General features: G+C 49.0%; 2 protein-coding genes across 5 annotated transcripts in view; one reads left to right on the top strand and one right to left on the bottom strand.

Moving 5' to 3' along the window:
- The window catches only part of RTN4 (reticulon 4), a 71620-nt gene extending 63852 nt beyond the window's left edge, over positions 1-7768 (top strand). For all 4 annotated transcript variants that reach the window (XM_055328207.1, XM_055328204.1, XM_055328205.1 and 1 more), the window contains 4 exons: positions 5290-5359; positions 6078-6124; positions 6312-6370; positions 6758-7768. In XM_055328207.1, the coding sequence (XP_055184182.1) occupies positions 5290-5359; positions 6078-6124; positions 6312-6370; positions 6758-6800 (219 nt within the window). In that variant the 3' untranslated portion in view covers positions 6801-7768. The remainder of the gene's footprint in view (positions 1-5289; positions 5360-6077; positions 6125-6311; positions 6371-6757) is intronic.
- A 109-nt stretch (positions 7769-7877) lies between these two features.
- EML6 (EMAP like 6) overlaps positions 7878-15363 on the bottom strand; it is a 265284-nt gene continuing 257798 nt past the window's right edge. The window contains exons 36-41 of the mRNA XM_055328998.1: positions 14662-14834; positions 14094-14256; positions 12567-12670; positions 11729-11882; positions 11267-11367; positions 7878-9787 (exon numbers count right to left, since the gene is read on the bottom strand). Coding sequence (XP_055184973.1) covers positions 9763-9787; positions 11267-11367; positions 11729-11882; positions 12567-12670; positions 14094-14256; positions 14662-14834 — 720 coding nt within the window. The 3' untranslated portion in view covers positions 7878-9762. The remainder of the gene's footprint in view (positions 9788-11266; positions 11368-11728; positions 11883-12566; positions 12671-14093; positions 14257-14661; positions 14835-15363) is intronic.

The raw sequence follows: 15363 nt of genomic DNA, 5'->3' as shown, positions 1-15363 counted from the left end.
ACTTCTATTGGAAACTTTCTTCTTCAGAAAGTGAAATTATAAAGCCACTATTCTTAGTATGTAAAACTTTCTCTTCTTGCTCATGACTTTTTTTGACAATGATTTAAAAAAACACACACACACATAATCAAATGCGATTAAAAATAATGATAATAACCAAACTCCAAAGTTCATGAGGCATCAAGCCTCCTGCCTGCTGAAAAAGACTTGATATGACATGGTAGTTATCACTGTGCCTGGCCTAAGTATTGTCCAGATGACAACCTATCAGTTGAGGTGGACAAATAAGACCTGTTTCACAGACTTCTCCTTTTAAATTAATCTGTAAGAGTTCCATTTGTGGGGTGCCTGGGTGGCTCAGTCAGTTAAGCATCTGCCTTTGACTCAGGTCATGATCCTGAGGTCCTGGGATCGAGCCTCCTGTGGGGCTCCTTGCTTGGTGAGGAGTCTCCTTCTCCCTCTGCCCCTCGCTCACTCTGAAATAAAACCTTAAAAAAAAAAAAAAGTTCCGTTTGTTTTGCTCCTTTGCCATTAACTACAAGCTTCTAAGCCCTAGAAAAGATTTCAAGTATCCACAGATGGAGCAACAATGCATTTATTTCCCAAAGGATTAATTTTAGTCAAATATTATGGGCAAAATCACTAACAAAATATTTCTAATTCTATTCAGTAGAACTTATTTCAAATATTAGTGTAAAATTTCACTGCAGCCAAATGTTTTGTCCAATCCTCAAGATTTGTTTTAAAGGTTATATTTCTTAGAGTGGGTTTGTTCCACGGAGTGCCAGACATCAGGTCGGGGGAGGAGAATGAAGGAAAGGAAAGCCTTTTCTTGGAGAATCTGGTACTTTATTAGCCTCTGAGAAGTCAGAAAGGGGCAGGATAACTTTATGTAACCCAGTGATATCTGTTAACCTTGTTTTAAATAATACCCATGAGTACCAGAAAACTAGTATACAGTAGTTTACACCCCCTACTTTTAAGGGGTAAGAAAATTCTGTTTCTGTGATTGATCTTCCACATAAGGGATCTTTGATAGGGTTCCTTTTAAAACAGTGGTTCTCAGTCTTGGCTGCACGTTGGAACCACCTGAGGAGCTATAAAATTTACTGGTATCTGTGAAGGAAGAAAGAGAAGGAAGGGTAGTCCCTTCTCCTAAAATTGTGATTGAACTTTCCTGAGGATACTGCTTGGAGAATTACTGTTTTTAAAAGTAGTGGTATTAAGCTATAAACTCCAGGCTGTAGGTTTCCTCTCCCACTCCTACCCCCCACTCACCACCACCCCCACTGGAAAAGAGGCATAGGACAGTCCCTGCGGGGGTCAGCTTTGCAGCTTCTTGAATAAGGCTCCAAGTTTTCTTGGTTTTGTTTTTTAATTTATTTGAGAGAGACCGAGCAAGAGCCAGTGCGCACACAGGTAGGAGGGGCAGTGGGAGAGGGAGAAGCAGGTTCCCCGCTGAGCAGGGAGCCCAATGTGGGCCTCAGTCCCAGGACCCCAGGGTCATGACCGGAGCTGAAGACAGATGTTTAATGGGCTGAACCACCCAGGCTCCCCCAGGCTCCCAGGTTTCATCAGAGGGATCCTGCCTTTTCAAACCTCAAATTTGAAGAAAAAAATCTAGTAATTTTATTTATGAGATATTAAGACCACATGATTTGGGCAAAGGTTCTTTTTTTTTCTGTAATACAGCTTTTGGGTGATAAAGACTAGATTCTGTATGACTGTAGTTCTGTGATTTTCAGTGAAAATACATATTAAAATTGCAAGAAAAATTTTTGCTATAATTGCCTGCCCATAATGCTCCAGAATACAATCTTAAATCTGAAAGTGAGCTCAAAGAGGTCTGAACTCCAGAAATAGCTGACCCAAAAGAACATTAAAATCTAACATACACATTTTGACAGTGTCTGTTGTCTCCGGATCACAGAAAAGTCAGAAGCATAATGGGCTAGGAAACATGTAGGCAATCAAAGTGATACTAATGGATGAGGCTGAGGATGTCATAAAAGGTCGAAGAATTTTCAGTTTAAGAATGCAGAAAAAGTTTGAAAACGTCAGAATTGCCAGAGTAATATCTGAAATTCTGTTGCACTGTCCTTCCTCCATTTTCCTTAACAAATGTTGCCCCGGAGTTGTTGAGACATCATCTAGTAAAGAGCTCTAGGGAGCTCTTGAATGAGGTTTTTGATACAGTTTAGTTTAATTCTCTCCTCCCCCGGGACAAAAGGTAAACAAGACCATGGCCTTTGCTCACTTTATATTAGACCTTCATTGTACTTTAGTCCTTTTTCCTCCCCTGTCATTACTGCCCAAAGAGATGATCTGATTTCCCTGTTAATGTATGCATTGGCTATCATGGCACAGAATAGTTGCCATGAACTAGCATAGAATTTGTAGGTCCAAAATGCAAGTGGCCTGTTTTGTTTCTTTAAAATGCTTATGGACCTGTTCTTTGGCCCTTTATGATAGCATGCACGTTCGTGACAAATTCCCACTAATAATGGTTGCTCTGTAGGTGAATTTACAGTAGAGCAGAGCAGATTGATTCTGGAGTCAGATAAGCCTGAGATCACGGTGACCTCTGGTCTAGTATCTTGCTTAATTGTTCTGTCTTGGTTTGCTTTTCTATAGGGATAATAATAGCACTTCTGGCATTGTGATGAGATTCACTGACCTAATATATTTGCAAAAAAAAAAAAATGTTGCTTTTATTATATAACAGTTCCAGTGATTGAGCAGTTGCTAGATGCATGTCCTTAACTACTGTGTCGTTCTCTTCTGTTGTGTATTACCTGGAAAATCTTACCTAGCATTTTTGTTTTGGGCCCCTGAAATGTTAAATTTTCTCCAGACTTAGTTGCAATATTTCAAAGTTCTATGATAACACATACAAATGTGAATCTCTGGTTTCTCTCTTAAAATGGGAAATTTTAATGGTAACATGGGCCTGGAATACTTGCATGGTGACAGTCTGTGGAGCCTCCGTGAGAGGGCGAGTATGGATGTCTGTTTGCCTCAGTCCTTAGCCATGCTGCTTCTTTCATTTAGTGCACCTGCCAGGTCCCACAGACATTTAATCTTCCCCCGGTTCTTTTCTTTGCCTTTGGGTAGTGTGGCTTTTAGGAAGTGTCCCCCACGAGGCAAGTCCAGTGCCATTTGAGTCCCTTAGATAGCCTAGGTGTGAAATCTTGAGTGTCTCTCCTTGTGGATTTGGAGTACGACCTTGTGGGTGGACTTAATGGCCAAATTAGGACTTCTTAGCTTGTGTGTTAGAGTATCTGAATCCTGTCTCGACACAGGTATCCTCATTGCTAAAGCAATTTCATCTAAAACGTGGAAGGTTGATGCTTCTCTCTTTAGATTTGTGGATGGCGATGGATAAAAAAAACATGAAAATGTTCTGTAGCAAACTTGCTTAGGTGCAGAGGTTATAATTAGCTTCTGCAATAGGAGTCTGTAAAACTCTCCTTCTGTGAGAAGGAAAGGCTTGCTAACTGGAGTCATGATTCAGACCTTTCTACCACAGCAGTTGCTGAGACCAGAGTAGCATTTAATTTTTGATTTTCACCTGGCAGGTGTTAGGAATGCTTGACATCTGGTCACTTGAACGTTAGTTAAATTCAGTTGAAGGGGTAATCAGAGGTTGCTATGTGTAGAACCGATGGGGGAGGAATCCAAAGCGTGTTCCCGAACTGCCAAAAATGTGCTTCTTAGAGTTTGAACACCTTCATTACGGCTTGGTACTCGGCTCTTAGTAGACAACCAGATTTTGTTGAACGAGTGAATATATGGAGGAATATATGCTTTAGTTCAAGGGTCTGCAAACTACTGCCTGGCCCATGGCCTGTTTGGGGATAGCCTGGGAGCTAAGAATGGCTTTTAAATTTTGTAAAGGACAGTACTCAAAAAAATTTCAGAGATAACATCCAAAGAGTATCTGAGAGACTCCTTGTGGCCGTAACACCAAACGTGGTTATCATCTGTCTTGATAGCAAAGGTTTGCCGATCCCTGCCTCAGGAGACGGAGGTACTGACTCCCCTCCCCTCTCCTTTTCACTTACACCGTGTCCGTACCTGACTGATCACTGTAGATGGTGGCATCCTATTGTGTTAACTACTAACTAGGGCAGAGCTGGTGCCAGACACATGAAGCCTTGTAATAGAAAGCAAAGGAATTACTGATTAAGAATAATAAAATCCAGACTGACTTTGTTTCTAAGTCTTCTAAGAACTGCTTTGTGCATGTCATCGAATCTGTCCTGTAAGAGGTGAACCAGATTTTAGAACTGGAAGAAAATTCTGAAATCCTCTTGTTCAGCCTTTCTTTTCTTAAATAAGGTATGCAGAGCAAATAAAGGACTTAACAAAATGAAATCCCTTTTTAGAACAGCCTTTCCCTAGCTGCTTTGATGATTTTTAAAAAATAAAAAATAAAACCAAGATTTTAAGACCATGATGAGTGAAGTAGGAGAGTTGAGTTAGCTCAGTGCAGTTTTCTGCCCCTAGAGGGGACAGTGAAAGCTGACCACAGGCGGGGTTGCCAACCTCTCCGTTCTTGAGCTGCCTGCCTCACCCAGTTGTTAAGAGGAATAAAGGAGTTGATATTTGTAAGACATTTAAAACCGTGCCTGGCACGGTTGATGTAGTGAGAACTATATTGGTGTTTGTTAAATACAGAAGTTAGTGGCCAAAAGAATATTAATGGTCAGATTTATTAACAGGTATACAAGTTTGAGGCATCCTCGTTTCCAGGATTCACTACCAAAACGTGTATCACTGTGCAGACAATGCCTCTGATCCTTAATACGATGCTGGAGGTGGTATTTTTGTTACCTGAACCCCCTTCTCTCTAATCATAACTATTCCCTGCCTCATTGTTGCTTATTCAGCTGAGGTGTTAATGCCTGAATCATTCAGCTCATGCAGATCTTGAAGTACTTGTTAGTGCTTTAAACTCAAGTTTAATCACAAATTCTCATACTTTTTCAGGCTTCCCATGCTGTAATAAGCTGAAGGGGTAACGTATACCTTTGGCATGTTTTCTGATCTCAGAGAAAACAATTAAGCTACTTGGTAGTGTAGTCCAGAGAAAATGAATCAAATCTGTTTTAATTATTACTAGGATTCTGAGATTTCGATTTCACTCAGAGGTGAAATACCGTATTACTTTGCCACTTCTCCAACGATTATGCCTCTGGTAGGTTGGCATTCAGATGAGATGCTTCTATTTGAAAGCTTCGACTTTGTGTGAATTGTTTTTAATAGGCTAATGTTATCTTCTTACAGTTTGCAGTGTTGATGTGGGTATTTACCTATGTTGGTGCCTTGTTCAATGGTCTCACACTACTGATTTTGGGTAAGTCTACAAAACAATTTGAAGGAAAAACTGCACAATATGAGAAGATTGTGTGCAGGAGCCTAGAAACATTTTAGTGGAGACATTGTGAGCTCTTTAAATAAATTGCTGATACTGATATTGTATATGTGGGGCTTGATCCCGGGACTCCAGGACCACGCCCTGGGCCGAAGGCAGATGCTTAACTGCTGAGCCATCCAGGGATCCCGATGCTACTTTTTTTTTTAATAAGTTTTGCAAATGGAAAGCTGTAGTCAGTGCAAATAAGGTCATTGTCATAAGGCAAGTCAAGATTCTTACTGTATGATTGAGATTGTGTCCAAGGCCACACAGTAAGTGGGTGGTCAATCCAGCGTTTGCTACTTAAGTTCCTAAAGAATGCTCCAGTTAACAGTGATAAACCAAGTGGGGGCTGGCCTTGCCTGAGGGTGCAGTCATCAATCAGACTAATGCGGGATGCCTGTATTTCATAAGGTCTGTGGGACATGATTTTAAGGGAGGAACGGTTCCTGAAGCATTCTTTGCTTCGTTCATTCGTTCATTCCTCTCACGTGGCCCCCCCACCAGCAGGCGCCTCCAGGAGAACCTCAAGTGCTTATTCATTCATTAGGAACACTGCCTGGCTGTCTGAGAAGTTTACTAGTTTGATGGCTTTTCAGGGTTTGTTCCCTAAATCATACCAGTCTATTTTTAAAGGTTGTGTCTTTCCTTTTTTCAGCTCTGATTTCACTCTTCAGCGTTCCTGTTATTTATGAACGGCATCAGGTAATTTCTTAACTGTAGATTTCAGAATACAAGCCTATCAGCGCTAGTTTCCAAAGCCTGATAAAAATGAAAAATGTGGTTCTGAAAGCCTTTATTAAGCCTTTACCTTGCTGAAACATAGTAACAGTTAATAAGATTCTTTAACAATGTTAATTTTCTAGTAACTCCTTTCATACCTCTCTTTCAGGCGCAGATAGATCATTATCTAGGACTTGCAAATAAGAGTGTTAAAGATGCTATGGCTAAGTAAGTATTTAAAATCCATAACTTTTTAAAAAAATACATATAATGATAAGGTGTGCTGGGCTTAGAGAACCAAGTGTGGGATATTCACCTCACAGACCTTAATCAGTAGCAAATCTTAATCATACCTGAAAAGTGCGACAATTGCCGCAAGATCTTTCTCTTCATTGATTTCTGTGTTTGCTAGGTGTCGTATTTAAGGTTTTAAAGCTAATTCATGAGGAAAGGTGGCAAAGTTACAGCTCATAGTTTAGTTTGACAGCCTTAGGATTTCATGTCTTGTAGAAGCTGATCAATATCCAAGCAGTTCTTGAAGGATAGCATTTTTAAATACTGAAAATTTAAGAATATTTCATTGACCTTTTTTTTTTTCAACCTTTTTATTTGTAGAATCCAAGCGAAAATCCCTGGATTGAAGCGCAAAGCTGAATGAAAAGCCAGAAATCATTAACAATAGGAGTTTATCTTTAAAGGGGATCTTCATTTGATTACATGGGGGAGGGTCAGGGAAGAAGGAAACCTTGACATTGCAGCTTCACAGATCTTTATTTTTAGCATTGCGGTGTCTGAGGAAAAATTACCTGTCTTGACTGCCATGTGTTCATCATCTTAAGTATTGTAAGCTGCTATGTATGGATTTAAACCGTAATCATATTTGTTTTTCCTATATGAGGCACTGGTGAATAAAAGAAGATCTGAGAAAGCTGTATATTACACTTTGTTGCAGGTAGTCTTGCTGTTTTTTTTGGGGAGGGGGGAGGGGAATCGCAGAGAAAGTGGAGCTGAAAAAAATAATCCTTTTCACAGTTTGTGCACTGTGTATGGTCTGTGTAGATTGATGCAGATTTTTTGAAATGATATGTTTAGACGAGACCATACCACTAAAGCAAGAGGAAAAAGCTTGCCTTTCTGGTATGTTCTAGGTGTATTGTGAATTTTACTGTTATATTAATTGCCAATATAAGTAAATATAGATTATATATATATCTATATATAGTGTTTCTCAAAGCTTAGACCTTTACCTTCCGGCTACCCCACAGTGCTTGATATTTCAGAGTGTCATTGGTTATACGTGTATAGTTCCAAAGCACATAAGCTAGAAAAAGAAAATCTATTTCTAGGAACACTACCATCTGTTTCCAACATGAAGCGATGCCATGCACATAGAACTCCTCAACATAAACTTCACTGCACAGACTTACTGTAGTTCATTTTGTCATAAACTCTGAATCTCCGGACTGAATCTAATGCTTCCAAAAACGTTGTTTGCAAATATCAAACCTTGTTATGCAAAAAATTATAAAATGAAGATTTATACATTTGTGGTTTAAGCTGTACTGAATCTGTGGAATGCATTGTGAACTGTAAAAGCAAAGTATCAATAAAGCTTATAGACTTAAAGTACGTTTGGTATTTTGGTTCCATGAAACGGCAGCAGCTGAAAAGTATACCCAAGGGGTAGGGTAGCCTTTGCTTCAACCAGGGAGTGGTGGCTCGTACTCTCAGAAAGCTTTCCAGTGCGTAGTGCAGCTGTGTTTACATAATCAAATTTATTTGACACGTACCAAAATGCTTTCAAATTCTGTATTTCTTATACTCTGCTAAGTGAAAATAAATCTTCATGCACCAATATTTTAACATATAGTAGAACACAGTGCAGGATTTATGAACATACAGAAAATCATACCATAGAAATGTTTACAAAGAAGATTTAAGAAGTTTCTTGACACAGACACTATTGCTCTTTAAATATAGTTGTACATATCCTCATTGATCAATTTAGTCTTCCACGTGGTTCTGTCAATGCAAGGTCTGATGACGAAGAAAGGTCGGTGGTACGGTATCGGCAGACACGGTTCTTGGCATCACCAGTCACACGGTTACAGAGGACAGAGCTAGGACTGCACAGGGGCTCTAACTGGGGACCCAACAGCCTATCAGGGGATTAATGTAAGGCATTCATAACCTGGCATATAAAAATAGCTTCATGAGTGATCTAATCCGTTTAGAACCCTGAAGCACTTCTGGGTAAATGTTAGTCTATTTAGTTGAAAATGCTTCATATTTCCCCTTTCTCTACACTGACAACTGCAAATGGCCAGTAATGCCAGACCCAGAATTTTGCCTCACTGACGGGGAGGACTGATCGGTGTGTGTGCGCAGCGCCCCCAGCCCCTCACCAGCCTTCCCGGCGACATGTGCGGTCAGCCCCTCCTGGAGTCCGCGGCAGGCCGAGGGTGACGTGTGACCGAGGCAGGGTTCCGATTGTCCGGGTCACGTTCCGTCATCCAGCCAGCTCTAAGCTAGCTTATTTTGTTTTATAATCTTATCAAATATTGCTTGGGCTTAAGAATTTGTTTTGCAGAGATTTTTTTTTTTTCCTTTTCATCTAGACTTGACCTATATAGTTCACCTCAACAAATCCATGGGGTCAAGTCAGCCCTGCTCTGGGGGTGAGAGACCCCCTACGGCTTTGGGTCACCTCATTTATTACCATTTTAGGATTAAGAGTTCATCCTCCTAGACCCACATGAGCTTCCCCCTCCCCCCTTCTATTTTATAGTACAGGGGTTTGTTTTGTTTTTTTTTTTTTAACTTCTATTTGGATTCTGTAGGTTTGGCACTCGACAGTGGAAAACCATTTCTACCCCTCCCTCCTGAATTTCCGTTTCTTTGCTGCTCACCTGCCACTATTTCCCAAGCAGGTAACCAATGTCTTGCATTTAGGAAGCCGTGACATAAACACATGACATGGGTGACAGACCAGGAATCTGTTAAGGGTCCTGTAGCCCTCCTCAGTTTTGAAGTTTTAGCACCATATGTAGAAAGGAGAATATTTGTGGGAGGTGAGACAGCAGCCCACACAACTGGAAACTTTCAAAGGCACTTAATGGATATAAAACTCTGCAAATGAAACGTTAAAAAATTAAGTTTCTCAACTTGTTTATACATGGCTCATTTGGTTTTGAAAGCTAAATGTGGAGAACTGAGGCTATCGATCGTTCTAGCGCTTAGGTGCATCTAACTGAAGCGGTCTTGTTCAACTTATTTGTAAAAATGAACATTTTTAAAGTATATAGAAACAGAATAGCAAAACGTCTTCTGTAAAAGTTTTGATGCAAATTAAAAGCTACATATTGGTTAGGGTAACTGAGGCTTCAAATTTTGTCAGTGGGCTACATGAGCAGATGGGGTTGTTGTCAGTGTGGTTAGTATGTCCTCCCGGAGCGGAGGCAAGCCCTCCTCCCATCTGAGAACTGACCTTCTTGGCATCGCAGTTGCGCAGGCCGCAGAGGATGGGCGCAGTCACCCCGCTTCGCGCGCGGCCTCGGGTGCCTCCGCGGTGGCTGGGGGGAGGGGAGCAGCAGCCGCAGCAAGAAAGAGCTTTCTGGCCTTCACAGACATCGCCACACAAACACACTGAAAAAGCAGAAAAGACGTTCACCTTGCGCGGCTGGCTGGACACGCTCCCTGTGTCAAGAGACCAAAGGCAGTCTTGACCAAGTGCCCCGGAGCCCTGCTCAGGTGATGCGCTGGCCACTGAGTTCAGTTTCTAAAGACGAATCAGGGATCTTGCCACCAATTAAAGACCTGCTTTTTTTTTTTTTAAGTCTGTTGTTTTTGGTTGGGTTTGGCTCTTCCGGCAGCCTAGTGCGGAATGTGAGGACTGCTGGCGATCTGACTTCACGCCGGCTCTCTTGTTGCTGCTGAAAAGGTTTTATCGAGTCCACTTGAGTGGAAGAGCCCTTTCTAGTGTCGAGCGCGGAGCCAGGGATCAGAATACGCTCCCGGGACTACAGAGGCCTAGGGGTCCTGCATTTTAAAGGTTACTCCTAGGCCTTTTATAGTAAATCAAAAGTCACCTCGTATCTCTCGCACTGGGGTGAGCAGGTCACTTGTGTCTCTTGTTCAGGGCCTGGCTCGGCTCTGAAGGGAGTTTGCCCTCCGCGGGGAGCGGCGGGCAGCGGCGGGCAGCGTTATCTCAAGGGCGTGAGTGCGGCTGTCGGCGGCTGCCTGGAGACACCCCCACCCCACCCCCCGCGGGCTGCCTGCCCGGAAAGCATCTTCTGGGGCCGTCCCCTGCACCGTCCTCTGGGCTGGGACCTGGGTTCTCCCCAGGTGCCTGTTGCACAACCTCTCAGGCCACCTGCACTCTGTATTTCTTCGGCTTGGGCTGGAATGAAACCAGCATTCCTGTTGCAGTAAAGCCCTCAAGGACTTGAGAGGTGCAGAATGAGGGGCTTGGGACCCGCCTCGTCCTGCTCGTCCACGCGGGCGTCAGGAGGGCCCCGGAGGGACAGGGAAGCGGCCTTGGAAACGCTCAGGAGGCCCATGTCCTCCTCCCGCGGCGCCCCAAGGCCAGCCACGCCGCAGCAGGCCCCGGGCCTGTCTCCCGTCCAAGTCGCTGGCTGAGGTCCTGCTGCCAGCTAGCCCTGGCCTGACGGCCTCCCTCCTCGTCTGATTTCATGTAAAATCAGGGGACACCCTTGTTTCTCAGGGAAACAGCCTTGCTATTATTTTTGGGCCTCTCCTGCCTGTGGATTAATCCTCTCCTCCGAGCTCTGGTGATGGGTTGGCAGCTAGGAGCCCAAAGGCCTACGGACTGAGGTGGTTTTAACCTGATTACAGGCAACGCTGCCCCTCGCTGCTGTCCTGACGCCCGCCCCCGGGCTCCAGCCGCCGCATGCCCTCCCCACCCCCCGCCAGGCCAGCACTGGGGGGACGTGGGCCCATCCTGGGGCGGGGGGAGCCCTCAGACACTGAAGACCATACTCAAAGCCCTTGTGCTCATTAGGACGTCAGCTCTCACCGTGTCCCTGGGAAGGGGGGCTGACACCGGGGCACCGGCGCGGGGACCGGGAGAGGACGAGACCAGGCCCGGGCCAGCCGGGGTCATACCTGCAGTCGTCTCCTCCGGTGCTGACCACGTACTTGTCGTCGTGAGAGAAGCGGATGTTTGTCACATGAGCCGAGTGGCCAAAGTAACGCTTATGTTTGGCCTGGGGGCAAAAGCACAGGGCGCCGGCTGAGAGACCCAGGCCCCCCCCAGGTCCCCGGGCTCCCCTCTGGCAGCTCAGCACCCGCCCGCCCACGGGTGTGCACGCCCCGGTTACGGGCCCCATTCTTGCCTGGGGCGCCCGGGGGCACCTGTGCGCCCCTTCCAGCCCCCTCCCCCGGCTTCCAGGACAGCCCCCTGGGCCAGAGGGAGACGGGAAGGCTAGGCGCGCCGATCCCCTCCCCGGGGCTGAAGGGGCGTCCCCTTGTCCTAGATCCCAGACCCCAGGTGGCCGGCAGCGTGCCCCTCCTCCCGTGTCTGCAGGAGGCAGGACAGCCGGGCGCGCCGACGCTCCCCCGACTCACAAATTTTTCGGTGCAGGGGAAATCAAAGAGCTTCACTAGCCCAAAGTCGTCCCCGGTGACAATGTTGAGGCCCGCGTGGGTCACACACGCGCAGTTGACGTCAGCCTTGTCTGCGTTTCGTGGCCAGATGCCAATGACTTCGTCCCCCAGAATGCTGTTAGAACAAGAGGGGGCGTCAGGCAGAGACGCAGGACAAGGCCCCCACAGTGGGGGACCCTCGCCCCCGGGTCTCTGACCACGTGGCTCTTCTGCCCCTCCCACCCCCTGCGCTTACCCCCAGCCCTACTGCTCTGTCCCAGGCCCTCACACCCCAAAGGAAAAGCTGCCCCCACCTTTGATTCTCTCCGCAACCTCTGCGGGCCGTGTGAGTGTGCGCGCGGGTGGGCACCCTCAGGCTCAGGGCTGGGTGCATCCTCCCCCAGAACGAGCAAGGCACCCCTCGTCCCGCTAAGCGGCGGGGTGGAACCCCGGGCCGCGCCTGTGGGTGACTGCGCCCCCCCCCCGTGCCTGTGGGTCCCCTGGGGCACACCTGTGGGTGACTGTTGCCCCCCCCAGGGTGCACCCGGCTGAGCCAAGAGCTGGGAGGCCGTTTCCCTCTGAACTTGCTGGATGAGGTTGGGCACAGGATTTCACAAAAGGGGGGGTCTTTGCATTTCGAAAGCCCAGGTCGGATCAAAGCCAGCGGCCCAGACTGGTACCAAGAGGCCTGCTGGCTCCCCGCCACCCCGACCCCCCTCCACCCAAGGAGGGACCGCCCTCTCTGAGCTTCTTCCCACACACAGAATTGGAGGCCGAGCCAGCCCGAGACTCCCTTTTGACCTTCCCTGCGGCCAGTCACCTTGTCCAGGAGGCCCAGGTGATCTTCTCGATGACCACGGCTTCGGTGACCTGCTTCCCCAGGGGCACCTCGTGCACCTGGCGCTTGTAGGCTCCTGTGGACACCTGCGGGGAGGCAACCAGGGCCATGAGCTCCTCTCCGGCTCAGAGGGCTCCCCTTCTGGTACGCCGTTTCCCAGACCACGACAGGCCTCTGGGTCCCCGGGCCTGGGACGTTTCCCCATTCATCTTCTGGCTCTTTTCCCAAGTCCTACGGCAGGGGTTCCCCAAATGTGCTTCCTGGGCAGCAGCAGCAGTGGCAGCTGGGTGGCAACACGGACGGCCGGGCACCGCCCCGCACCTAGCAGGGCAGACGCCCGGAGGGTGGCCCGGCCATCTGCTCTGCCAAAGCCTCCAGGGTGTCAGATGCTCCCTTCAGTTTGGGGACCCCTGTCCCCAGGGAAACAGGCCCTTGGGTACTGGGGTATGCCCGTTTTCTCAGGGACGGCAGCAGCCCCGGATGATTTCTGAAGCCTGGAGGCCCTGGCCCTTTCTTCTGTGGGAATATTCTAGGGGGAGAGAAGCATGTTCCAGGAAGCCTGCCCATGGGCCCCGCGGGCCCTCTAGCCCGGCGCCCTAGCTTTTCCCGCCGCTCGGGAAGGGGAAGGCACCAGGGCTCCCTACAGAGGCCCCTTCCCGCCTCTGCTCTGCGCCTGACTCCTCCACACCGTCCACCGCAGCCCAAATCCCGCCGCGGGAGAGGAAGGGTCTCTAGCCCCGCGCCCGTGAGTGCTCCCGGGGCACCCTGCACTCCTCTGCAATCAGCTCTAGTGATCTCCTGATCAGCCGGTGAAGGTGCCTTCCCATTACGGGCCCAGCGCCCGCAGGCAGCGCGTGGCCGGCCGAGTCCCCATCGGTGGCCAATGACTGGGTCCCCGCTCCCTCCCCGGCCTGCAGCCACCTCCAGGCCCGCTCCCTAGCGCCTAGTAGGGCGCACACTGGAGACCACAGCGTCTTCTTTCCAGCTCTAAGTCCCAGCGGTGGGAGCCCTTGCCAGCCCTTCCCACCTGTCTGCTCCCCGGGGACCGGGGGATGGTGGGGGCCTGGAGTCCAGGTCCCCGTGTGGACGGGCCACCCTCCCCCGACTTGGAGTTGAGAGGACTAAGTAGAAGGAGCGGCAGGGCACAGGCACAGCTCGGGAGACGGGGTCAGGAAGCCTGGACGGGAGGGGCGGGGAGGGCGCCTGCGCTGCTCACCCAAGGGCAGCTCTGCTTCTTAAAACTCCAGCGCTTCGACGACTTTCGTAATTTCTCGAGGCCTCCGCCCTTTCATTTATAAAGTCAGAGGCAAGTGACAGGACTGAAAGGGCTCCTAGGACGAGGATGTTCATGCATAGCCCGGCCCAAGGCAAGCTCCCAGGTGCCATAAGCCGCCACTGTTGTGGCTACTGCTGGCCTCATCGTCATCGTCATCATCATCATCATCATCATCATCATCATCATCATCACTATTCTTGGTTGCCCGGGAGCGCCGCAGAGCTGAAGCATACCTGGATGTACCTGCCATCCGCGGAAAAATCCATCTGAATGACAAAGCTTGGAATATCTTTGCAGTAGCCAATGCGATTCAGGCTCGTGCCCTGAGTGAGGTCGTAGAAGTCAACTGTGTGTTCAGAAGAACCGACGGCTAAGAATCTGCTGTCCGGGCTGATTCTAGAAAAAGCGATCCAAGAGCACGGCCCGTGAGAAGAAGGGCTGTTTGGACGGGCGGGCGGGCAGGAGGTCCGCTCGGGGAGGGGTCTCCGAGGCGCAGCCCTCCCTTGGGGACTCCCTCCCTTGGGGACTCCGTGTCGATCCCTCCTCATACATTCCAGGGAATCCGGCCGTTTCCGATGCCGTCCTGCAGCAGGAAGCAAGTGGGGACAAGCAGCCCGCCGGACAAGGGCGCCGCAGGTGTGGCTCCTCCTCGGGCAACACTGCCCAGGGACTCAGCGGACACGTGGCTGGGACTCGAGCGACAGTCTCCGCGCTGCAGGCCCCTCACGGGTCCCGCTCTCCAGCCGCGACTCTTGGGGAATGGCAACCACCCTTCTCCCGTGCAGACCACCTGCTCCGCACCTGATGTCTTGGATGGCCGACTTCCGGTCTCGTTTCTTCCCCCACACCTTCAGGCTGTTCACCAGCAAGATGACGAACTCCCCATTCTTCATGCCAATGGCCACCATCTCCCCGTCAGGGCTGTAGGCCGCACACCTGGCCGCGTGGCCCAGGTTCACCTTGTTGAGCAGCTTCTACGTGGATAGGACGGGACACTAGCTGAGCCCCCAGGCCGCCTGCTGCCTCTGGTGGGCGCCCCCAGGAGCGAGGGGCCGGCACGCTTGACCCAGAGCAGCTTGGGAGGCAGCAGGAATCCGGCCGGAGACTGGCGGGCCTTTCCTGTCGGGGGTTTGGGCGTGATCACGGGGCCCACGGGGTCCACGTGGTCTCTGGCAACCACTGCGCCCTGCCAGCGTGACGCAGCAGGACGCTGCCACACGAGCGAGGCTGGTTGACCATAGAGACAGGCAGCAAGCCGGACTGGACCCCCTTAGACCGGCCACCCCTTGCTCAGGGAAAAGGCCGGAGCTTCCACACCTGTTGGCTGAAGCCCTGAATCCTGTCACTACCTGGGTGGGTCACTACCTCCCCGTTTTCCCATTTGGAAAGAGGTGATATTAGTGCCACTTGGGCAAGGCGGCCGCAAGCAGTAGCGGTCGTGTATCGTGGAGCCCCTGACTGGAGCAGGTATTCACTATATGACGGCCGTGGTTAATAACAAAC

The sequence above is a fragment of the Nyctereutes procyonoides genome, unplaced genomic scaffold (genome assembly GCF_905146905.1).
Source record: "Nyctereutes procyonoides isolate TBG_1078 unplaced genomic scaffold, NYPRO_anot_genome, whole genome shotgun sequence".
Taxonomy (NCBI): Eukaryota; Metazoa; Chordata; class Mammalia; order Carnivora; family Canidae; genus Nyctereutes; species Nyctereutes procyonoides.
This window is presented reverse-complemented; position numbering and strand designations above follow the sequence as displayed.